General features: G+C 36.5%; 1 protein-coding gene across 2 annotated transcripts in view; it reads left to right on the top strand.

Moving 5' to 3' along the window:
* Nucleotides 1–26,529, top strand: part of ptc (protein patched) — a 66,395-nt gene that overhangs the window by 35,866 nt on the left and 4,000 nt on the right. For both annotated transcript variants that reach the window (XM_012298261.2, XM_012298262.2), the window contains exons 3-8: nucleotides 6,683–6,872; nucleotides 7,448–7,517; nucleotides 11,207–11,304; nucleotides 11,685–11,898; nucleotides 24,163–24,570; nucleotides 24,654–26,492. In XM_012298261.2, coding sequence (XP_012153651.1) covers nucleotides 6,683–6,872; nucleotides 7,448–7,517; nucleotides 11,207–11,304; nucleotides 11,685–11,898; nucleotides 24,163–24,570; nucleotides 24,654–26,492 — 2,819 coding nt within the window. The remainder of the gene's footprint in view (nucleotides 1–6,682; nucleotides 6,873–7,447; nucleotides 7,518–11,206; nucleotides 11,305–11,684; nucleotides 11,899–24,162; nucleotides 24,571–24,653; nucleotides 26,493–26,529) is intronic.

Genomic DNA, 26,529 nt, shown 5'->3' with positions numbered 1-26,529 from the left:
GGATTCAAGGATATATGAAACTGAGAATTTAGAGATTTAATGGTCTAGGGACACAGAAATTTGAAGATCTAGAAATATGGAGACACAGATATTTGGTGATTTCGGAATTTAGGGGTAGATGAAACTAAGAATCTAGGGATTTAGAGATTTAGAAGTTTAAGGATAAAGGAACTTGTGGTTCTAAAGATTTATGAACTTGTGAATTGAAGGATTCAGAAATTTGGAAACCACAGATATTTGAGGGCCTTAGAATTCAGAGATGTATGACAATAGGGAATAGAAATTGAAGAATTGAGTATAATACGTTGAAAAGCTATTATTTTCATATAACGCCGTTTCTTACCTAATATGCAATATAATAAGATGCACATCATTTTACGTTACTCGATTTTTGCGTTACACAGGAATAATGTTGCGCTACTTCCTATATCATATCGACGGCGTTATACGGGAGTGTAGTGTATGTCTAAAAGGAAGCGCGTGACCGAACGGTTCTCCGATCGGAAAAGGAACTCGAGGAGACCGGTAGGCACATTGTCCTATGCGGTTGTTCATGGATCGCGTCGGGTGAATGAGACAGTCGACAGAGCTAAAAGATGCGGCCATTCAAGGGTGCCCCCGAGGGACAGAGAGCAAAGGAGATTCTTACATGGTACAATCACGGTAGCCGGAAGGGTGCAGATAGAACGAGAACGCATCTCGACATGCACGAATCGAACAGGGACGGAGAAATAATTACAGAGACGCCCCGCCGATAAATCAAGATGCCCGTTTCTCCTCTTCCTTCGGCTCTCCCGGCTGAATCACTCTTCACCCTCTTCCCTCCTGTTTTTCTCCCTCTCTATCGTCCTGCTTCTTCGATCTTAACCAGTCCAGGTATATCTACCTCCTTCTCTTTCCTTCTCTCTCCGTTAAGACGCGTGTTTCTTGCTGCGTAGAGCGTAGAGAGTAGTGTCTTTATTACGCTCGATGGTTCGCCGCATTCTACAGGTTGATTCATCTTCCGGTGTACATTGACTAGCTTATGTATCAGAGATACGATGTTACGCCTTGCGTGGGCGGTTACAGGAAGTTCAGGAACTTGCAAGTGATTCCGTTGCAATGTGTTTGACTTATCTGCGCGTTTACGGATATGTACAGTCAATGGCAAATATGGGTTGGTTGGGATAAGGTTTCTCGTTGTTAAGGATTCTTGATCTTTAGGAATTTTTGGGGGTTTCATATTTGGAAGTAGAAGAATTTTCAGGCAGAATTTTACCACTCTCAGTTTGGGATCTTGGAATTTGTGGATGGGTGTATGGCGAGTTGAATATTTGAAGATAGGTATATGGGAGAATTGAGGATTTAGGGATAGGTATATGGCAAATTGAGTATTTGGGGATTTAGGGATATGAAAATTTTAGAATTGGTGAGCATAGAAATTTGAAGATATAGTAATTTGGGGACATGGGAATATCAGTACCTCGAGTTTAAGATCTTGGAACTTGTGGATGGGTGTATGGCGAGTTGAATATTTGGAAATATTGGAATTTAGGTATATAGCGAATTGAGGATTTGGAGACGTAGGGGTATGATAATATTAGAATTGGGGAGCATAGAAATTTAGGGACAGGAATTTAGCAATATGGAAATTTAACACCTCAAGTTTGGGATCTTGGAATTTGTGGATAGGTGTATGGCGAGTTGATCATTTGGGAATATTCATCAAGGGATATGAAAATCTTAGAATTGGGGAGCATAGAAATTATGGGACATAGGAATTTGGCAAGGTGGGAATTCAGGAACCTGATTTAGGGACGCAGATATTTGGAGATGTCGCAATTGGCTCTAGAGATTTGGGGGTTTAGAAGTTTGGGAATTTAAAGATCTGAAGATCGGAAGCTTTGTGGACATAGGAATTTGGGAATTTAGAGATTTGAAAAGCTGGAAACATGAGCGCTTTGGAAATCAAGGATTCAGAAATTCAGAACCTAGATATTTGGGTTCTAGATATTTCCTGAACAAACACTAATTGTCACATGTACATTGCACTATATTATAAGCATACATTATTTAACACCACAGGATACAAAACATTTGTCCATTACCAATATCTTATTTATCGAACCCAAAATCTCACAAAAATAAAAACACCCCAAAACAGCATAGTACTTTCTCGTAACATTACCAACCTAATACCATTGTCACAAGAAACAAACACATAGCGGTTTCCAACATTCCACGATAGAACAAGAGGAGCAAAAGATGAAGAGAGAGAGAAAAGGTCAAACGTGCGCAATCAGGTTCTCTTCTTCTTCACGCCACCTTCATTACTGTTCGTCCCTCGAAGGTTTACGGTCAGGGTATCTGTCCCTGTTACCCAGGTCGGTCACGATGACCCTTTCTACCTTGGAACAGTATCTTCTCCTCGAGCATCCAGGAACGTGTTCTTCCCTACTTAGAACTATATATTACATAATGCTTCATAACGACTTTCATTAACTCACGTCACGATATACGCGTTCATTATGTACGTATAAACAGTCCGTAGATTCGAGCGTAGATAAATATGGATAATTATTTCTGATTAATTAGCCCGGCGATCGTTTAAACCGTTCTGTTTTACAACTCTTTTTATCGATTATTTTAGTAACCTGTTATTAACTTCAACATGTTTATACACTGACAAATCTATGGGACTATTCTGGCGGTGCTTTTTTTTCGTTTTATGATTTGGGTGGTGATTAATACTTGTGAGGAATGGAATTTTAGGGGAATGGGGTATTTCTTATGGGAGACTGATGGAAATTGTGCTTTGGAATTTTGAAGATATTTTACTTTTATTTTGAAATTAAGAGATTAATGAGTTTCTGTATTTTTAAATTTCTTTGCTTTTTATGTTGATATGTGCAAATTTTCAGATTTTTAAATATTGCTATTTTCAAGTGTTCAAATGTATAAATTATTGAATCAACTAATTACCTAAACTCCAAGTTTTCAAATTTCCATATTAAATTTTTAATTTTCAATTGTCAAATTTTTAATTTTCTCAAAATTCATATCTTTTACATGTACTAAAGTCTCAAAGTTGAACAGATTTAAAAATTTCGTACTTCAAAAATTAGAAAATTACAAAATCCCAAAATTACCAGAAAATGTCAAACTTTTTAAACCTTGAAATCCCAATATTCCCTTAATTAAAAATTTCCAAAAAGCTAAAATTCCAAAGTCTCAAAACTCAAAAATGTGAAAATCCTAATGTCTCAAATGTTCTAAAATTTGAAACCTCTAACATTCGGAACGTCCCAAAATTTCAAAATTTCAATATCCCAAAATCTCGAAATTTCCAAATCCTAGTATCCCAAAATTCCAAAATACCATCTCAAAAAACGAAACATTACGTGCTTATATAAAACCATAAAATTTTTCGTGAACCCTAAAAATCCAAATTCATTGTCCCCCGAAATGTGACCGCAGACTTTTAGAACACCCTGTATATACGTAAACGTCCACCCATCCCACTAAAGCATGAAACCCTCGAAAGATCTCTATCCGAGCCGTGAATACGAGCCGTTCATAATTCCGTGACAGGGAAACCCGTGGAGGGCACAGTAACCCAGGTCGTCATTTCTTCACGCCGCCCTCATTATTGTTCGTCCTTCGAGCTTTACGATCGCGGTGTTCCTCCATGTCCCTCAAATTGGTCACGACGAGGTCCTGGCTTTACGTTCGTTTCCATTCGTATACACCTTTGAATATCGACTGGAAAGGGACCGCCCGTTGGCTCCTCGACCAGCTGGTTCTCCGTTACACATTGGCCCACAAACGAAAATTTTGCCAAGGAATTTGTCGAAAGGATTAGAAGGGTAATATTTTCGTTGACGAAAATATATTTTTGATTTGGGTGGTGAAAGTAGGAAGAGTAAATGTAACTTTAAAGGCAAACTGAAATCGTACTTTCAAAAATGATTGTGGGTGCGTTTCTAGAGTGGTCGTTTGGGCTTCAAGGATATTTTAGATAAGAATAAGTTTGCTAAAATGTGCAAATGATGTGGGAATACAAAGTACCTGCAAATTTCAGGATAATCGTTTAAAGCATAAAGTTCAGAATAATATAAGAATATTTGTTATGCAATTGTCCAAAAGTTTTACATCCATCTTTACGAACTCATTTTGTTATTAAACAAAATATTGAAACTACATTACTACATTTAAAACTACATTGTTTTCTACATTTTATAAATTCATTTTTCATCAAATATCAGAACGTTATTTTATGAAAATGTGATATCCTGTTATTTTACCCCTATCAGATGCATCAGTTAGCACTATGGCTACAATATTAAAATAAACGAAAGAACTAAAAATATTACGTCTATTTTGTATTCAGTGATTTTTGACTACGCAAATTATTGATCGTGAACTTCAAACTGAAATGTACTAAAAATTCGAGCAACGTTTATAATATTAAAACCGTAAATGCGTCACGAGTCAGGCTCGTCTGAGTATGCCAAGGGGTTAAAATGTATCACACATCGCAAAGTTATAGTTGAAAATAAATTGTTTATATGTCTTCCGTATATTATATAATAAATGTTCTTATCTTTTCAATATATAATAGATGTTCTTGTCTTTTCAATATATAATAGATATTCTTGTCCTTGTAAAATAGCACTATGATCTACAAATCATCTTACACACTATAACAAGTACAGAAGTACTGCAACAGTACAATTCATATTGGGCTCCCCACCCTTCAGACTGCCCGCTAGCTACTTTCTGGTACTTCTGACAATTTTTCCAGAGGTTTTGGCCCGTTTGAAGAAAGTTTGATTCTCTGACAAAAAGTTGTATCTAGCACGGTTTGACCCGTACATTTATAAACGTGAATGATCAGAATGGGATTTTATACTATTCTAACATCGAGACGCAAGCATCAAACCCTGATTAGTACTATAAAAAAGAATACTGATAAAGGCATACGCTATTTTCCCACTATCTTCAGAATGCAGGTTTTCGCACCAATTACGAGTAATATTTAATTTAATTCGACAGACTTCTCCTTTGAAAGGGCCTGTAAAAGCTAACTTTCGCCGGCGTACGGTTGAGAACCTTCTTGATAGCAGGCGACACGGGTGGTCTTCGGAGGCCGCGCCGTGGCGGAACGAGCAAATACGCCGTCGGCATTTTTGACGGTGAAATCTGACTAGGTGGGGTCCTGACGTACCCCGTGTCAGACGTCATCCTCGTGCCCTTCCTGCGTTGCTTTCCGATGAATACACGCATCCTCGGTTCGCGCTTTCGCTCTGTCACGTCCACGAGAACATACTCTTTTTCTTTTTGACAAACACACCAATTGTCATTGACAGTCTCTTTTATTGTTGCATTCCGACGTTTAATAATTTATTCCTGCTAACTTTTTACGTGGAAATCTTACAAAAGACTTGAGCTTCTGAAACTGTTGCTATTCTTTGCTTTTAACAGCGCTGCCAAGAGTGCTGTTTCTTGCAAAGCTTAATTTGGGAGGTACTGAGAATGAGGTGACGGAATAGGTCCTTTAACATTGGTAGTAATATTCTAGTAATTCATGGATATCACTAGAACGTGGTCAGTCGTTTAGGGTTAACAAGTAATGATTTCAATAGTCGTGTGTGTGCATAGAGAATAAGACTGAATTCGGCGTTAATTAATTTAGCTAAATAAGAAATATAAAAATGTTTGTTAGAGTGATGTCCATTATTATGAATGTACCATAAAGTGTAAAACAATAAAGCAATAAACTCATCTAAAAATAATACCTGGTTTGATACAATTTATATTGTGCATTTATACTATATGTAACTACAAATGTAACTGAACACATGTGTAGTTTGAATGTTCGATCAAACGTCAGGTAATAAATATAAAACTATGTCTGAATGTTCGATCAAACGCCAGGTAATAAATATAAAACTATGTTTGAATGTTCGATCAAACGTCAGGTAATAAATATAAAACTATGCATAAGAAGTCTGTATAGTTTAAAGACATGTTCGAACAAACGTCGGACCTCACTTTGGCAGACAGCGTGTTAAATAAACTGAAAAGTTGAATATCCCTGATGACTTATTTGGATAAGATCGATGGGGTTGTCGTATATAGTCGCGGTAGGGCGACGTTTCGAATCATAACAGAGCTATTTCCATGTGTTCTTCTCGGAACGCTTTCGTTGGTAGGCTGCCAGAAATTTTTCTCGGTATATCCGTAAAGCCGTAGAAACGTGTGTTACGACACCGGGACTCAGCTCGATGTTTCTCTTCGGGGAATCGTTCGGAGCATAAACATTACCGGGCCGTCGAAAGCTTAAAGTGGCACGAGTCGCGAATAAAGCGACCAACCAATCCCGATTAAGCTCGTGACTTAACATCGACTACCTCCTTCTTCAGGGTTCTTCGTCCAGGTAGCGAAGTTTCCCTTTGAAGAAAGACAACTGCGTTCCAAACCTGTATTTTAGAACGCGGCACCCGTTTGACGAATCGCAAGAAATTACAAGAAACGATTACACGAAGCGAAAAGAATGCCGTGCGTTTTCTTCCTTTTAGATTCGTACGATATTAGCGGGGAGACCCGGTTCGTCCGTTCCTTGGACAAGATTATCTTTCTCTCAGCTCCTTTTTTTTTACAGCGAAATTCACGCGTTCTGCTGTTTGTTTTTTGATCGTAGAGGGCGGAAGGCTGCAAAAAGAGCTAACCTACGCCTCGGAAGCACTGGGTGAAGCGGCCGCCTCGACGCACCAACTCGTCATCCAAACGCCAAGGCATTCCGGGGCGAATATTTTGCACCCTGCCGCACTCAAGGAACATTTAGCGATCCTGAAGGCGGCGACGCAGGTCACCGTACACCTGTTCGACATGTAAGCCCCCTTTTTTTATTGCTTTCTTTAGTTTTACTCGCCTCAGTCTACTAGACCCGGTTGGCGGGAAAGAGAGGGCGATTCGAATTCGATTCGTTCGACTTTATATTATCTACATAATTGATTAAGCGATTTGATATATATGCTCGAAAACTGTTAATGGACTGCTAATTCTTTTGGTGCTTGTTTTATAAATTCTTAATTTTACAAGTTTTCATATTTTTAAATTATTAAAATTCGTACATTATCGAATTCTCAAAATCTTCAAGTTTTTAATTGTTAAATTTCCATATTGTATAGTTTTTGTGTCCGATTATCTAATTTTAAATTACCATGTCATTTGATATTGAAGTTTTAAATTAGAGAAATATATATAAATTAAAAAGAAATCGCCGTATCTTTCCTGCGAATTTCGCGAACATCCCGTGTGTATCGACTCGCAGAGACAATCGCGATCGTTCGAATCTTTCCACGAGAATTCCTCGAGTCACTTATCGACAAGACACACGAGGGTTTCAAGTTTAAGGGATGCAAAACTTGTATTCATGGCTGCATGTGTTCGGTGTCTGTTGCAGCACGTGGAAGCTGAAAGACATGTGTTACGCGCTGAACATACCCAACTTCGACATGCACTACATCGACCAGGTAATTTAAAACTACCACTACTTTATATCTAGGTGATACGCGAGCGTGTGCGTGTGTCGGCTTACAGAATTCTGCTGTTCACGTATTCCGCTCGTGAACTACGATATCGCTTTTATTCTACGTACACTGTGACTTCAACATTTCCATTGGGAAATCTTGAAATCAACGACGGTTACGTGACTGTGATCGCGCTTCGATTCTCAAGGAAGCATCGATCGTTATCGGCTCCTTTGAATTTTATTTCGAGTTATTCCAATATGGTACCGATGTCGACTTATGAGTTGGTGCGTGAAGTTTGACTTGTTTAGAGAAGCTACGGCACAATTGGTCGGAATAAAAAAATGGACGGCACTTAGGGAGGGACGGTGGGATGGGCGGAGCTTCTTTTAGGGTCTTACGCACCAACTATTGGGTTGACAACTGTACCTTATGTATTGCTCAAATATACCCCTCATATTTTCTATGATATGAGCTTTTAGAAATTATGGTCAGTATTCTTGAAAAACGTAGTGTGTATAATATAGTGTAACATAAAATTGACATGGAGTTTTAACATATTTCCAGTAAATTTCAAGTTGGGTATGAAAAAATTAAAGAACGTGAGAAAGTTGAAAAAATAATGATTTTCATTGCTAATCCTTTTGTACTAAATTTTGTTGTTAAATACGCATTTTAAAATTGAAAATAAATAAGTAAATACACTGTTGCATCAAGTGTACAACTTTTCTTTATCTGAACAAAATATGATGATAGAAACGTACAAAATATTGTACAAGACGATTATAATAGAAATATACAAAATATTGTACAAGATGATAATGAAAATATTATTTAAATACTTGTATAGTTCTCCAAAAAGACTACAAAATTTGTAAACTGTCATCTATAAAAAAAAGTGAAAAATACTGTTAAATGTACAAAATACTTCAAAGCACAATAACAAAATGTTAAAATAAAAATATGAAATCTGAAACCATTTTGACCGGTAATTCAAGTGTTAAATATCGAAGTACTTTGCCTTATCGGTAGACCATTAGAGCAACGGAAACCAAGGTACAGAGAAAGGAGAAACAAGGGCAACGAGCTCATGAAATACTTATTTACTGCTCTCTGCTCACATTTGCGTATAATAAGGCCGAAGGAGGAGCAGCAACACGGACCACACATGACACAGTGTGCTGCGGTCCATGTCGATACTCCGTTATTACACCAAGCTAATTGCACCGCCGTTCATTTAGTTTTAATGTTTGCTCCACGTTCTACGATTTTCCCTTTTTACGGTATCTAAAAAGACCCTTCCATTTACGAATTCAATCTGAACGAGATGCAATCAAGATTAAGGTTTAATCGGTACATTTTTATTACATTGATACGAATCAGTTATTTGACATTGTGAAAAAAAGTAAAATTAGGAACATGTAAAAATGTATCGGTTAAAATTGTCCCATTCGCTGTTTTAATTAATATTTACGAGTGATGATATAAATTATTATAGCCTCTTTTTGGTAATTTTGATTCGATTACTCTTGAACGAAGTTAGTAATAATACTACTACTAATAATAATAATAATAAGGTAATAATTCTATTATAGTTTAACAAAATTATGCTTATAAGTACAAGTTTGCATTTTAAACTTCTCTTACGTCCTAACAATTTGTAATTAATATTAATACATAATTTGTAATTAATAAATGAACTAATTTCTCCCAGTACAAGGAACATAATTTTCACTCTAAAAATGTAACACAAAAATTCTGTAACCACATTTTAAAATCATTTATGTAATCATCTTAATAAAACTTTGACCTTCAAATGCATCACGAATACTATTTTGCAATATTTTTATCTCATGAAATTATGTGAGATTATTTAATACACTTCATACTTTTTAACTAAATTCGAGTTTCTGAATCTGCTACCTAGAATCGATCAAATCGGACATTCACAAGTTACATTTCCAGTGTTATTATCCGGAATAATAGTTCGATATTGATGTTCCTCGAATTCTATCCAAATTCATATTATTCGTAAATCAAGGGAGCCGAAAAAACGAAACGCTTCAGTTGAGAGACCGCCCTATTCGAGTTTCTTAGAACGCATAGGTGGTCTCTCATAATGTCCTGCTACCAAGAAAAACCTTATGGCGATCGTTAGTGTCCACTATCGAAGAAAAGCAGATATTCATCGTAAATCGGAGCCAAGAACGCGCATCACTCGCCATTAAGTAATTCTGTTGATTAACCTGCTAACGGGATGATTTTTTCATCCAGAAGAAGTCATTTCTCTTTATTGCGTGCAATAAAAGAAGCACTTATTATATGCACGAGTAGATTTATCTGGTTCGTAACGAAGACATATACGATGTTTCTTTTTAATTTTAACCCTTGGCATGTGAAGGTTAAATGTTGGGTGAAATGATTATCAGAGGACAGCAATGTTTTATATTGTAAGATATTATTATATTGTGCTTTGTTGAATTATTTTTAGTCGTAAATAGGTTTTCTAATTTTTCATATTCTGATGGTTCTTCAGATCTGACTTGAGTCGTACATTAACAAATTTTGGATTTTCACATTTTTAAGTCTAAGTTTGCAAATTTTTGAATGTCCAAATTTTCAAATTCACAAAATTATAAAAATTATGCAAATTAAAAAAGTGTTAAGTTCTTAAAATTCCCAAATCTTCAACTTCCAAAGTTCTTTAACTTTGCAAAATTCTAAAATCCTAAAATTCTCAAATCTCCAAATTCTAAGATTCTCAAATTTCTATGTGCAAATTCTGAAATTCTCAAACTCCTCAATTTCTCGTTTCATAAGCTCTAAAAATTTCCAAATTCTGGAAATAAATTTCCCGAATTCCATAATTCTCAAAAATTCTCAAATTTCTAAAATTTAAAAAATTCTCATTTTTTAAATTCTCCAATTTCCCAATTCTCAACCTTAGAAAATTTGCAAATTCTAAAAATAAATTCCTGAAATTCCTTAAATTCCTAAAATTCCTAAGAATTGTTAAAATTCCCAAAATTCCTAGAATTCCTCAAATTCCTAAAATTCCTTAAATTCCTTGAATTCCTAAAATTACTAAAATTACTCAAATTCCTTATATTCCTTACATTCCTTAAATTCCTTAAATTCCTTAAATTCCTTAAATTCCTAAAATTTCTAAAATTCCTTATATTCCTAAAATTCCTAAAATTCCTAAAATTTTTAAAATTCTTAAACTTCCAAGTTTCCAAATTCTCCAATCCCCTAAATTTCCAAATTCTAAAATTTCATTGACTCCCTTTAAATCTACGTTTACCCATAAAATTAACCAATAGAAAAAAATTCCTATCACCGTATTTTTATCAGAAAGAAAATACATTTTAGAATCTCCAAATAACCCCACGTTCATATGCTAAGGGATAATAAAGATATTAAAGAGTACTCGTTTTTCTCTACTGCAATTTGATCCGTCGATCGACAAGTTAATTCGTCGTGGCCTGTTAGCAGATTAAATACGTTAGAACGCTGTAATTTAAATCGGCAAAAAAATGAAAATTGCATTCAATCGAATACATGATACACGTATTAATTGGTCGATCGATTGGTTATTCGATTCAGCTGAATCGATCGTTTCGTAATTTTCCAATTATATCGCAATAGTTATTTGCTTGGGGAATTTCTTCAACAAGTATGATTTTTTTTAGATATTCGACAGTATCATACCGTGCGCCATCATTACTCCGCTTGACTGTTTCTGGGAAGGCAGTAAACTCTTGGGTCCAGAATATCCTGTCCACATACCGTAAGTACAATAAGAGCACCTTTTTCCTTTGCAAATTGGTAGTTGCGAGCATTTTGCAATCTCTACTCGATCGTTCGGTAGCCAAGTAAACCTTAACCCCTTTTAACAATCTCTGAACTCCAAAAAAATGTAGCTTTATGTACCTACGAATCTTCATTCTTACATTCGATAGACGAAATTAATTTTTTTGGAATAATTATTTGATTATTTACAAAATTAGCAAATAGTCTCTAAGACTTGAAATATACAGACTTCGACCAAATATTAGACTTCGAAACTTATTTTGATATGAATTGCAAATAGTTAATTTGAAGCATACATTATTTAATTAGATAAATTATTGTACTGTTTGAAAAAATTGAATCAAATAATTTGTTTAGTGGAACGCAAACGAACAAACCGGTTCAATGGACAAATCTAAACCCATTCGGTATGTTGGACGAGATGAAGAAGCTCCGGTTCATGTTTCCCTTTAAAATTCTGGAAGACTACATGAAGAGAGCCGGGATAACGAACGGCTACCAAAGTAAACCTTGTCTGGACCCAACGGACCCGGAGTGCCCGGAAACAGCGCCCAACAAAAAATCCCAACAGGTAAGCAACCGACCAAGCAAACGCTGTCTTCGAAATATGCGAGACAAACTCGGGTATCGACCGATTAAGGTGAAAGTCCTGCATAATTATTGATACACGCGTTCGTAACTTTACTTTTTGATATCGAGCATGGAACGTGCGGCGCCAACAAATTTATATTGAATTGCGCAAAAAAGGGGTTCAAATTGACTCGCTGTTAATACGTACCTTTTTAACGTACTTAGAATTCTTCCTCTTTCTGTCTATGGTCGTTTTTGTCTTTTATTTTAAACGATATATTGGAAACTCGCGTTATATTACCCACTAAGACATGTAAATATTCATATGTGAAGTTACTGTTTTGAATTATCGCGAGTTAGATCGCCATGTGTTAAATTGCCATACATTGCATTATTAGATCGCCACGCATTGATTTACCGTGCGTTATATTGCCACGTGTTGAATTACTGTGTTAGATCGCAACGGTTTGAATTACTACGCGTTATATTTCCACGTGTGGACTTGCCACGCGTTATATCGCCACGTGTGGACTTGCCACGCGTTATTTCGCCACAAATTGAATTACTACGCGTTATATCGCCACAAATTGAATTACTACGCGTTATATCGCCACGTGTGGACTTGCCACGCGTTATATCGCCACAAATCGATTTACTACGCGTTAAATCGCCACGCGTCTATTTACCTCGAGTTATATCGCCACGCATTGACTTATCGCGTGTTATATTGCCACGCGTTGATTTACTACGCGTTAGATCACTACGCATTGACTTACCACGCGTTATATCGCCACGAATTGAATTACTACGCGTTAAATCGCCAAGCGTCCACTTATCTCACGTTATATCGCCATGTATTGACTTACCACGCGTTGTATCGTCCCGCGTTGACTTACTACGCATTATATCGCTATATGTCAGATTACCACGTGTTATATCACCACATGTTGACTTACCACGCGTTATATTGCCACGCGTTGACTTATCGCGCATTATATTGCCATATATTGAATTATGACGCGCGAGGTCGCAACTCGTTTAATTACCATGCGTTACATGACCCTCATTGGATTTCTATACATTAGATCTGTACGTTTTAGATCGCCACGCGTTATATTGCCATACGATACGCCGTTACACGGTAAATTGCTTTTACAATACCGAATTATTGTACAGTATTAAATATGCACTAAGAGCTGAATTAACACGCGTTGACTTATTACGCCTTATATCGCCAAGCGTATAAATTATCATATATCACCGTGGCATGGAATATCTCCACATCTCCATACAGTAGTCTCCACTTGCTAAATCGTATTTAAATAACTCATCACGCATCGAATCGCCACTGTTTCCATTCTTTAATCCCTATTCATGGCAATATATCGAGAGTTGACCGTACAAGAATACCGGCTCGTAGCAATGAAATTGCTGAAGCAATGAGACACGATGAGACAATATAGAGAAGGTTGGACGCTAAGATCCGTTCATAGGATCAATGTCCAGAATAATAAGAAGCCACTTGGAATTCTGCGGTCGATGACGACCGGTTGCGTGCACGTAGCGAGTCCGGTAGGTCCCGGACAGCGACGTCGATTCCGCTTTGATGTTCGAAGAATATTCCGGAGCCGGCGACTGCAGTAATGAATATTTAATTGAGCATACCCGACGACTGTGTGTATGTGAGTACGTACGGTGCGATCGAAATCGAGAATTTCACATCGCGCAAAATCGAAGGGGAATGCCGATTATCCTCTCCTCGCGTTACTTTGCAGGCGGCTACTGGTCAAAACGAAATGGGGTAGATATTACCGTTTAGCGTATGGTACCGTACTGTCGGACTTTCGGACATTTTTTAATTGAAACAGCATGATGCTTACAGTTTGTGTAACATTTATTACGGTAAAATTAATGAGGCTTGTTCAGGCAAAAGATACTCGAGACCTCCTGAAAGAGTTAATGAGTCATCTTTCAGCGAAATAGCGCGAAATTTAATTTGTAAAGGAGGGTACTTTAAGTGGAAGATATAAAGATTTGTTTCTATTTGTATATTAGCAGTTTTTAATTTTTAAATTTATTTGCTTTCTCTGTCTTTGCAATCTTACATTTGAAAGCAACAAAAAGTCTTATAAATATTTTAAAGTTTTTAAATGTTTTTAAAAATAAATAACTAAGTTTTACAATATATTTTCGTAAAAAAGTGTTGTTGACTCTCAACGGTTTTCAACAGGAAACAGACATTGAAATTGCGAGAGGAAATGGAAAGACGAACAATGATGTTTGTACAAGTCGCGTGGGCCGTGTCCAGAGGTACATTAAAATAATAAAATCAAAAGATGTGCGTCATTATAGCACTACGTTGGTGGTTGCCATTACACACGAGCATTACGTACACTTTTTCGCTGCAGACACCATTACGTGCTTATCGCGTCAGTGTCAATAACCCTTTTCCTACGGAGGGCGTAGCCTCCAAAAACATACAGTCGTTGGCAAACATGTACACTAAAACATCAGGAACTTGTGTTACTCGACGAGAGGAGTAATTAATTGCAATGTTAGTTATAATTAGTATTGTTTAATTTAATTAAATTGGAAAAGATTTGTGACTTTCGGAAAGTGATATAAAATATAATTTCTTCTATAGATTTATTTATAGCCACTTTAGAATTTTGAACACTATGATAAAATTTAGGAATTTGGGAATTTAAAAATTAGAAATATTGAAATTTGAGATTGAAGGATTTAGAAATTTGGGAATTTGGAAATTTAATAATTACAAATTACCAAGTTTAGGAATTTGAGAATTTAAAAATTAGAAATATTGAAATTTGAGAATTGAGGCATTTAAAAACTACAAATTTTCAAAATTTTGAAATTTAAAAATTAAAAAATACAAATTTCTAACGTTAGGAATTTAAAAATTACAAATTTCTAAATTTAGGAATTTGGGAATTTGGGAATTTGGGAACTTGGGAATTTGGAAATTTAGGATTTTAGGAAATTGGGAACTGGGGAATTTGGGAATTTGGAAATTTGGGATTTTGGGATTTTGGGATTTTAGGAATTTGGGAATTTGGGAATTTGGGAATTTTGAAATTTTGAAATTTAAGAATTTCAAATTTAGCAATTTGGAAATTTGTGAATTTGGAAATTTGGGAACTTGGGAACTTGGAAATTTAGGATTTTAGGAAATTGGGAACTGGGGAATTTGGAAATTTGGAAATTTGGGATTTTAGGAATTTGGGAATTTGGGAATTTGGAAATTTTGAAATTTAAGAATTTCAAATTTAGCAATTTGGAAATTTGGGAACTTGGGAATTTGGAAATTTGGGAACTTGGGAACTTGGGAACTTGGGAACTTGGGAATATGGGGATTTGGAAATTTAAAAGTTACAAATTTTCAAATTTAGAAATTTGGGAGTTTCAAAATTTCAAAATTAAAAATTTTCAGGGATTTAGTAACTTAAAAGTTACAAATACACAAATTGTCAATACTTCAAATTTCCAAATTTAAAAATTTGAAATTTCCCAATTTTTTACAGCACTTTAATTATAAAGTCTAAATACAAATCAACCAAAGAATAATATAAAAATCCAGACAAAAATTTACAAATCAATACTCCATTTTTTCACCAGCACCTAAAAAGACGTTTCGTCACCAATACTATCGATAATCAAAATAAAATTCAGGTCACGATAATGATTTTTCGTAAGCTGAAAAATCGGGGTCACCGATAATGATTATTCGTAACCAAAAAGAATCCTGGTCATTTATATTAATCACCATCGGCAGTGAAATTAAATTTCCATCACTGCTAGTGCTTATTCATGGGCAAAATAAAATTCCCGTGTTCGATAACGACGGTCGATAATAATAAGAAAACTGAATCATTCATAACAGTTATTTGCAACAAAAATCGTGTAATTGTAGATATTAACTCTTATACCATAACTTTGAAAATCTCTCGTATAACAGTTATTATGTCCAATATTTTTCGAGGCCCGCGATCCCGAACTCGTTAAACGTATTGCTCCATGTATCTTCATCTCGCAAAGATATGACCCTCTCAAAATGCAATTTCTTTTTTTCCCGCGCTTTGAGCACATCCGCAGAGATTACCTCTTCGTTCTGCCGATAAAAGAACGGGCACAAAAGACCAGACGAAAGATACAATGAAATTTATACACAAAGATGCGCGTACATCCTGTTGCACGATACAGAGAGCTCACGTGCGCACGCAAAAGGTCCAGACAAGGAGGGAGAAATGATAAGAAAGAAAAAGAGAGAAGGAAAGATTGCAGGGGGAAGATACAAGGCGCGGTCAATTAATTTCGCATAATTGAAAGCGTGGATTTATGTCGTCCGATCTCGAAAGGGAGGAGGCTCTCCTACCACACTCTTTTCTTTTCTCCTTTCGACCAATCCCTCTCTCTGCCCATTTCGTGTCTTTCTTCCCTTCGGGAATGAACCTTTCTACTTCTATTTCCATATTGTGACTTCGTACTCGAGGTAATTGCGTGTAATGATCATGTGGAGCGGCCTCTTCGTGTATTTCGAATGTAGCTGAGGGCAGCGTATGTACTTTCGTGCTCCGAGAAATGGCACTTGGTTTTACGTGGATTTCGATGAATTTTTAGCTGAGTTATTTCATATAGGTAATTTTTTTTATGGAATTCTGTGGATTTTTGGTGTGGAAATTTTTATGATTTGAGATTTGGGAATTTGGGATTTAGGTAATTTGGAAAGGGGATTTGGGGATTTGGGAATTGGGGGTTTGGGAACTAGGGAATTTGGAAATTGAGGGTTTGGGAGCTAGGGAATTTGGGAATTGGATCATTTAGAAATTTGGGGATTTGGGAATTGGGGGTTTGGAAAGTAGGGAATTTGGGAATTGGGGTTTTGGGAACTAGGGAGTTTAGGAATTGGGGATTTGGGAACTAGGGAATTTAGGAATTGGGGATTGGGTACTTAGGAATTTGGGAATTAGATAACTTGCAAATTTGAGGATTTGAGTTGGATTTGAGATTTTTGAATTGGGGGTTTGATAACTAGGGAATTTGGGAATTGAGGGTTTGGGAATTAGATCATTTGGAAATTTGGGGATTTGGGAATTGGGGGTTTGGGAAGTAGGGAATTTGGGAACTAGGGAGTTTGGGAATTGGGGATTTGGGAACTAGGGAATTTAGGAATTGGGGATTGGGTACTAAGGAATTTGGGAATTAGATAACTTGCAAATTTGAGGATTTGGGAATTGGGGGTTTGATAACTAGGGAATTTGGGAATTGAGGGTTTGGGAATTAGATCATTTGGAAATTTGGGGATTTGGAAATTGGGGTTTTGGAAACTAGGGAGTTTGGGAATTGGGGTTTTGGGAACTAGGGAGTTTGGGAATTGGGGGTTTGGGAAGTAGGGAATTTAGGAATTGGGGGTTGGGTACTAAGGAATTTGGGAATTAGATAACTTGCAAATTTGAGGATTTGGGAATTGGGGGTTTGGAAACTAGAGAATTTGGGAATTGGGGGTTTGATAACTAGGAAATTTGGTAACTGGGGGGTTGGAAACTAGAGAATTTGGGAATTAGATAATTTGCAAATTTGGGGATTTGGGAATTGGGGGTTTGGAAACTAGGGAATTTGGGAATTGGAGGTTTGGAAACTAGAGAATTTGGGAATTTAGGAATTTGGGAATTGAAGAATTTGAAAATTTAGGAAGTGGGGCATTTTTTGTTTAGGAATTTGAGAATTTGGAAATTTAGAAATTTGGAAATTTGGAAATTTGGACATTTGAAAATTTGAAAATTAAAGCATTTGAAAATTTCAAAGTTTAAAACTCTAAAAATATTGAAAGAAAGTAAAATATTTAGAATTTTTTAAATCTAAAAATCCAAAAGTTTACTAGGTACAAATATAGAAATTTAAAATTCTACAAACTTACAAAACTAAAAATTTAAAAATCAAATAATTGACAGACATAAATGATTCAATTCTTTAAGAATTGAAAAATTGTGACATTCCTCTTTTTTAAAAATTTGAAATTTGCTAAACAATTTAAAACAATTTAAACTAATATTGTGACTCTCCCAAATTTCACTACATTATAATCATTCACTATACCACTACAAAAATCTAAAAATCATCATATCTACCCATTGTAACCACTTACAATGTATAACTAAATTTTTCCCCCAGTTCTACAATTTTCCACCCTAATATTGCCTTCTATCATACTCCTCCTTTAAGTATAAAAAGAATGATATAAACTAACGGCAATCGATAAAAATCCATATCGATAAAAATAAGCCCACAATAAAGGCAGTGATACTTAGCGTCTAGGTGTAACAGGTAAAACCGATCACCTCGACGCGTAACGCAACTACCGGTTCGCCGTTAGCGACTCGTGACAGCAGTCGAACACGCGGAGAAAAACAAGAAAAGCGTGCCAGTAGGTACGTTGACGTTTTGTGACACGCATAGCGTTCTGTTCGTGGAATTACATAACGTTGCGACGGCGTCCACGTGCAACGCGTCCCGTCCGAATCACAGGCAGAATCACGATCACGATGCGACGCTTTGTTTGGTATGCCTGCACGATATCCGGTAGCATCCGATGCTACGCCTTTGATAATTTATGACCAACGTGAAACGAGAATTGACCTCTATACGATCTGAGAATATAAGATGCGTGTACACGACAAGAGAATAAGGGTGGATTCACCCTTTCACTGTGAGGTAAACTGATCCAAAAAATATGTAGTTAGGTGGTTTCGATAAATAAGTGGATAAACTTAACAGTAAACCTATCGACATATGTGTACTCAATTTGAAATTAAAAATGAAGTTAAAAAATAAATGAACAAACAAAACATAAATTAGTACACACATTTATCCTTTAGCTTGATGAAAATCTATGCTGATTTCAAGGAATGTGTTTTGACAAATGGTGTACCTTGTAGTAGGAAACTTGTGGAGCGGTCATTTAACTGGTTTAGTAGTTTTAGTGTTAAACAGAGAAATATCTAGGTTCATTCTTCTGTTAGAATAATTTTAGAAAACAGAGGAAACAAAGAATCTAGCTATAGACTTATCTTTGGTAGACTAAATAGTTTGAACACTATTCTTTGCTTGTGACTGTCAGGATACACTAGCGATGGATTAAAGCACCTCTATGTAAGAGTGGTGAAAGGAGTCATTTTTTTATTGCTCAGAAAAGTTATAGAATACGAAACGCATTGGTATCTGGAGTGAATCACAGAACTATTACTGTGAGAGCCTAAACCAATGAAACACCTTTATGCCGATTTATACATAGAGAACCATCTTTAACGCCTTGCCCTACAATATCACACTTGTGACGCGCCTTGTACTTCATACGTGTCAAATCAGAATCATATTTTCATCGTAATAAACTGAATTTTGGGTTCAATTCTGATTATAATCTTCACAATCAAGGATCATTGAATACATAACGTGTCTAAGTCTTCAATTTTCTTTATTTGTCTTCAAGTTGTAGCAATTATTAATGAACTGTGAATGACGCAACTGCCTAGAACATTGAAAATTAAGGGGTTATTGTAGACCAAGGGGTAATTGTAGACCTAGTTGGATGATAGGTGAAGTTTTATCGACTTTGATGGTTAGATTTCATGGCATATTAGCTTTGTAGAATCTAAATGAGGGTGCTTAAATTTCTAATTTAAGGGTGACGAACTTTTGTCGACCAAAAAATAAAATAAGAGTTAGATGATATCTAAGGATTTCGCTAAAAGTGTTCAACACTAGATTTACAATATCCATGACGGATCTCAGACTCCTTATTTTTAGTTATAAAAAAATTTCTGTCTAAATGTTAACCTTTGTCAAGGTTAACCTTGTCATTTATAATAATATGACAGTTTATATTTTATATAATATAACTATATTCCTATACAAATAATGAACTACAAAAAATTCCTTAATAAAATATCTACAGTAATTATCATAATTTTCAAATAATCATTCGTACACCAAAATCCACAGAAATACTTGTTTTAATTACTACTCGATTCTGTATGCTTGAACCATCATCACGATCTCATGAATGCAATTTGATCAGAGCTGTCCATCAAGATCGTAATCTCTACGTCCAACAAATTGTTGCGGATTAACATCACTCGAAAAAAAGTCAGCCAGCGAGATATCGTGACGGATCATGGCAACGCGAATCGATACTCGAGACACGCGATAATCGCTGTGGGTGGGCTCTAGTGTTACCTGTTTGCTTCGTGTGCTGGCACGCGGGTGTCACATCACGAGGTCCATGACCCTCTTGTTTTCTTGCGTAACGAGACAAAGGATAAAACGATATCGTGTACTGCAAACGGGAAATTGCATTCGTTTTGAAATCATACTTTCTGATGAACTGCCATTTCTCTTCTATTATAGACGGTGCGACAAATCGTGGAAATCGTGAGACGCGTATTTCACATTTTTTGATAACCGCGATTGCTTTTCTCTTTTATTATAAATGTGAAAATCGCGAGATACGTATTTCGTATTTTGTTACGAGACATTTTACTTTTCATTTTAAAATGTCTCGAGAATTGGTCATTTTTTCTGTTTTATACTTTTTTATGAAATAGTATTATCTAAAATATCTTGCAAATTGGTGATTTTTTTGACGCTACGTCTTTCATATTTTTTTTATAAAACATCTTATTTTCTTAATTTAAAATATCTTGTGAATTGTTGACATCTTCTTGATATTATCTTGAAGAAAAATGAAGAAGAAGAATAATAAAGAAATTATTTTTGAAGAAACGAAAATAACCATTAGAATATTACTATACAATCATGGTTTTGATCATTTTTTCTATAGCTTCATAGAAAACTTAATTTATTCTATACATTTGAATAGAGTAAATATATAATGTACTTCTATAAAATAAGAAAATCTCAAAAATATTTAAAAAGGATTCAAAAATTGATTTGAAAGAATTTTTATCCAAATTTGATTCAAAAGGAAGACTATATTACGATAAATTCTAATTTAACTAAACTGAGTAATTTAACTAAAAAATTGTATGTACTATACTTATAGTATTACTAAATATGATACATGAAATATTAATAAATATTACTAAAAAATTACTAAATAATAAATATTACTAATAAATATACTAAAAAATTGTATGTATCATACTTATATTAATACTGAATATGATACATAAAATATTAATAAATATGAACGCTTGAGAACGCTCACAAAATTAAATAATTACTAAGTACGAATAAATAAAGGGTTAAATGAGAATTTTTTCGCAAGAGTCAATGAAAAATATCGACTCCATACCGGTAATTGTATTTGTGGTCTCAGGAGCGATAATCGAAAAGTTGGCAAGTTTTTAAGGAAGAGATAACACGAATCAGGCAATATCGGTTATTTGCTTAATTACTATGCAATAACGTACGAATTAATTGCTGGTAATTAATACTGGCTCGTTAGTATGCAAGTAACGTGCACGGTGTCTCGTGTTTTTTCGGATTTGTTTTTTCTTTGCCGATACACATGAATTCGAAATTTCTTAGCCTTCTGTTCATTAACACGAGGGTAATTACGTAATTTTTAATTATTGTTCGATTATGAAATTGTCATTTGTTGATTTTTAGAATTTTTTGGTCTGCAAAGGAAAATTAAAATATTTCTCTATAGCTGTATTTAATTGAAAGTGAATATTAACATTGGTAAAAATCTTGTATCGATAGCGTCATTAAAATATACTTAATGCAAATGAAAATTTGATTAGAATATAACATGTTGTCCTTTTATTAAAATTTTTACCTAAACAAATCTTATCTGATACATTAAACTAGCTTCGTTTAGAATTAAATTTACAACGAACTTAAACAACAAAATTGTTAAATTAATGAACTTAATGAACTTAAACAACAAAATTGTTAAATTAATTTAAATTTACTTTGAAATTCAAACAGAAGAGATACGAAAACTATAATTATCCGTCAGGTTAAATTATGTTAGGTTTAATTAGGCTTGAAGTTTAAGTAAAAATGTAGTTGAATAATAAAACTATGTGTCACCTTAGATTCTATTAGACTATTAGATAGTTATAAGCGTTACACGTTCAATCAATGTAACACTTTCATATACAATTTTTCAATCACGTGCTTAGATTGTGTTGTACATAATTGTTATATTCTGTTTTCGTTCTTGAAATTATCATTTTGGTATCAGAATTATGTATCTGGCACTCGTATCACGTATCTCCTTGCACCCGAAACATCACGTACCTTCTTAGAATCCATTCATACTTGATCCCTCTTCTACCCTAAACGATCGTACGTGGCTATCGCTTAAGGAGTTCATTCACACGTAACATTCATAATGAAATCCATTCGTGCTACACTGTACGATCTAAACAACATTCTTCTGTACATTCTTTCTTACGTAGGTCGTTCTTTTGAATAATGCATTGTTTCATTAAGGAATACGTCAAGGTAGCTTGAATTGAAAGTATGAACAAAATTGACATCGCTCTATTTAGAACAGTTAACAATAATAAGTAAAATTGATTTTAATAGAAATATAATTAAGAATTAATGTTAGTAAGCATATAACATAATTATATTTATTATATATATCATTGAAACTAATTTTAATAGTACAAATTAAAGTACAATATAGCATAATTGATGGTATGTATGTATATCAAAATATGGATGTAGTATTACCCATACAAACATGCATATAGAACATAGATACATATGCAACAGCAGAATGATGACACTGTGTAGTAGTAAAAGTGTAGAATAGTAAAAGATACAGTAGTATAATAGTAGAATAGCAAAATAGTGAAATAGTAGAACAGGAGAATAGTATATTGCTAGAATAATAGAACAGTAGCATAGTAAAATGGTAAAATAGTAACATAGTAAAATAGTAAAATAGTAGAATTGTGAAATGCTAAAATACTAAAATACTAAAATACTAAAATACTAAAATACTAAAATACTAAAATACTAAAATACTAAAATACTGAAACACTAAAATACTGAAACACTAAAACACTAAAATACTGAAATACTAAAACACTAAAACACAAAAACACAAACACTAAAACACTAAAATACTAATATACTAAAATACTAAAGTAGCAAACCACTAAAGTATCAAAATAACATAGCAATAAACTAAATATCAGAATTAATAAAACAATACAACAACAGTAAACTACAATAATAAAACACCGAGTCAATACCTTACATTTAGTACAACAGAATGCAGATTCTCTAATCTCGAGTACCAAGAAGCCAAACAATTAACAATAAAACTGAAATAATAATGTCCACCTTTACTTTAAATCATTTAATCATTTCTTCCTTCCATCATTCTATGTCATGCTTAATTTCCTACTAATCAAATAATCGAGAATCTACGAATATTTGTAACATGAGAGAAAGTAGAGACCGTGTCAAGTCACGTTAGGAATTCTTTGACCTGTCAAAAGAATGATTCCGAATTGAAAAGGGGCTCGAACGGGCGTTCCTTTCGTGACCAAAGAAATGATAAAAACGTGATCGTAAGTGAGAGACGAAGGAGGGTGGCCTAGGGTGTTACGGACCTCACAGCGAGATTTTATGGGGACCTATAAAAGGAGCATACCAGCGAGGACTTTAAACGATCACCGTCTAGTTGCTTGGACCTTGTCCAATGGCTCTCTATATCATGCCAAGATAAATAACGCGGACAGGGTAGTCCGCCGAGATGTTGATCTTCTGTAATGAATGCATTATAATAGTCACACAATTCATGATTCATTAGTGTCAATTTAATGAGTCTTGAAAGATAATAACTGCGTCGGAAGATCTATTTGTTACCGACTTAATTACAGATTTCATGGGACAGAATTATGTACTTCATTTTTATTTATAGCGTATGTAAATTATCTTCATCCATAAGGGAATTCGTAAAACATTTTATGCGTTTCTTCTTTCAACATTTATGGAATAATTTAGATTTCAGGTTTTGAAGCGAAACGCGTTCTTCGGGTTGTTTTAAATTTTGGAGTGACAATTTAAAATGACATTGCAAAATTCTATACTTGTAATTTCATAATTCCGAAGTCCCAACAAAATTGCAAAGTCTCCAGCTCATACAAATTAAAATGTTAAAATAGAAATGTACTTTCAAAATACTTTCATAGCAAGGTACATGTTCCGATTCCTAATGAAAAATTTCATATAATCATATTTGAATGATTTGTTCCGCCAGGTCCCGGACATAGGAGCCGAATTAACAGGTGGCTGTTACGGTTTCGCTGCGAAATATATGCACTGGCCGGAGGAGTTGCTGGTTGGCGGTGCCAAGCACAATAAGACTGGTCACTTGACCCGTGCAGCTGCACTGCAGACCGTTGTGCAGCTGATGGGAGAACGAGAGCTTTACGATTTCTTCGCCGGCACCTACAAGGTGCATCACATCGACTGGTCCCAGGAGAAGGCGGCCCAAGTGCTCGAAACTTGGCAGAGGGCATTCAGTAATCAGGTGAAAAAGCATCTGGACGCGAACGGGTCGGCCCCGTACAATTTGTACGCGTTCAGCACAACCACCATGAACGACATACTCGGAAAGTACAGTGAGGTGTCCGTCATGAAAATCGCCAATGGTTGCACGCTGATGGTTAGTATACGTTCCTGTTACGAATCCTTCCTGAAGCGAAATCTCCTCGGGTGATTAATATACGAGTGATCGTTCTGTTACAGTTGCTGTACGCCGGCATAGTGCTCCTTCGATGGAAGGACCCTGTGCGATCGCAAGCTGGCGTAGGAATAGCAGGTGTGATGCTGATGTGCGCCACGGTGGCAGCAGGTTTGGGGTTCTGCGCACTCCTGGGGATCCCATTTAACGCAGCTACCACCCAGATCGTCCCGTTTCTGGCCTTGGGTCTAGGTGTGCACGACATGTTCCTATTGACGCACACGTACGCCGAATTGTCGGTGAACGAGGTGCCCAGCGGAGAGCAAACTGGAGTTGTCCTGAAGAGGACAGGTCTCTCCGTCCTCCTGGCAGGCCTCAGCAACGTCTCAGCGTTCTTCGCGGCTGCGATCATCCCGATTCCTGCGCTGCGAGTCTTTTGCCTGCAGGCTGGGATACTGTTGCTGTTCAATCTAGCCGCAATGCTGCTCGTCTTCCCAGCGATGGTTAGTTTGGACTTGAGGCGACGTCGTTCGGGTCGTTCGGACATATTCTGCTGCTGCCTGCCGTCCAACACTGGGAGGAACAGGTACGCCAATCGGATGAACAACGGCACCGCGAAGCAAACGGTGACCAGGGCGATTCCTCCGGAACGGCGCGAGACGTGCACACAGATCCTGACGTCACAGAACGCGCAGAATGAGTCCTGGGTCGGTGGGAACATCGAGGTGGACCTGGACAGACAGTGCAGCGAGGAGGATACTCTGACGGGTTGCAGCCAGGACGACTGTCTGAGCTTCTCTTTGACTCAACTTGCTGCGAGGCATTACGCTCCCTTCGTCACCAAACCGGCGACCAAGGTCTTCGGGATGATGATCCTGATCGCCGTTCTGTCTGGCAGTGTCTGGCAAGCTATAAAAGTGAACGACGGCCTAGAGCTGACTGATCTGGTTCCGCAGAACTCCAACGAACACGCTTTCCTGGCAGCCCAGGCGAAGCATTTTGGGTTCTATAACATGTACGCCGTTACGGGCCGGGATTTCGAGTATCCTAACAATCAGAAGTTACTGTACGAGTACCACGATGCTTTCATGAGGATAAAGAACGTGATCAAGAATGACAACGGAGGTCTTCCGGAGTTCTGGCTGAGCTTGTTCAGGGACTGGCTGAAGGGTCTGCAGAGCGCATTCGACAAGGACTACAATAGTGGTTGTATCACGCAGGAGAGGTGGTACAAGAACGCCAGCGACGAGGCGATTCTGGCCTATAAACTGCTGGTACAGACTGGTCACGTCGACAATCCCATCGACAAATCGCTGGTCACCCAAGTCCGACTGGTGGATTCCGAAGGCATCATCAATCCGCGTGCCTTTTACAATTATCTGAGCGCATGGGTGTCGAACGACGTCTTAGCTTACGGTGCCTCACAGGCTAATCTGAGGCCGGAGCCGAGGCAGTGGATCTACACCAACGATCATGAGCTGAAGATTCCAAAGAGTATGCCGTTGACATATGCGCAGATGCCGTTTTATCTGCACAAGTTGACGGACACGCAAGAGATCACCGAGCTGATAGGCAGCGTAAGAAAGCTGTGCAGGAAGTTCGAGGAACGTGGACTACCAAATTTTCCCTCCGGCATACCGTTCCTATTTTGGGAACAGTACATGGATCTGAGGAGCTGCCTGGGTATCGCTTTGCTGGCTGCTCTGGCAGCCAGTGTCGCAGTCGTCGGGATATTGCTGTTGAATCTGTGGGCTGCACTGTTGGTCGGGACTTGTTTGGCCGGGGTCGTTCTGCAGCTTCTCGGAATTATGGGCCTATGTGACATCAAATTAAGCGCCGTTCCGGCCGTGCTGTTGGTTGTCAGCGTCGGAATCGCTGTACATTTCACGGTGCATATTTGTCTGGTTAGTACGAGCTCGATACCAGTTTATGAGTTCTTGT

This window comes from Megachile rotundata, chromosome 10 (genome assembly GCF_050947335.1).
Source record: "Megachile rotundata isolate GNS110a chromosome 10, iyMegRotu1, whole genome shotgun sequence".
Classification (NCBI taxonomy): domain Eukaryota; kingdom Metazoa; phylum Arthropoda; class Insecta; order Hymenoptera; family Megachilidae; genus Megachile; species Megachile rotundata.
Note: the sequence above shows the minus strand (reverse complement) of the source record. Positions and strands in the feature narration are given on the sequence as shown.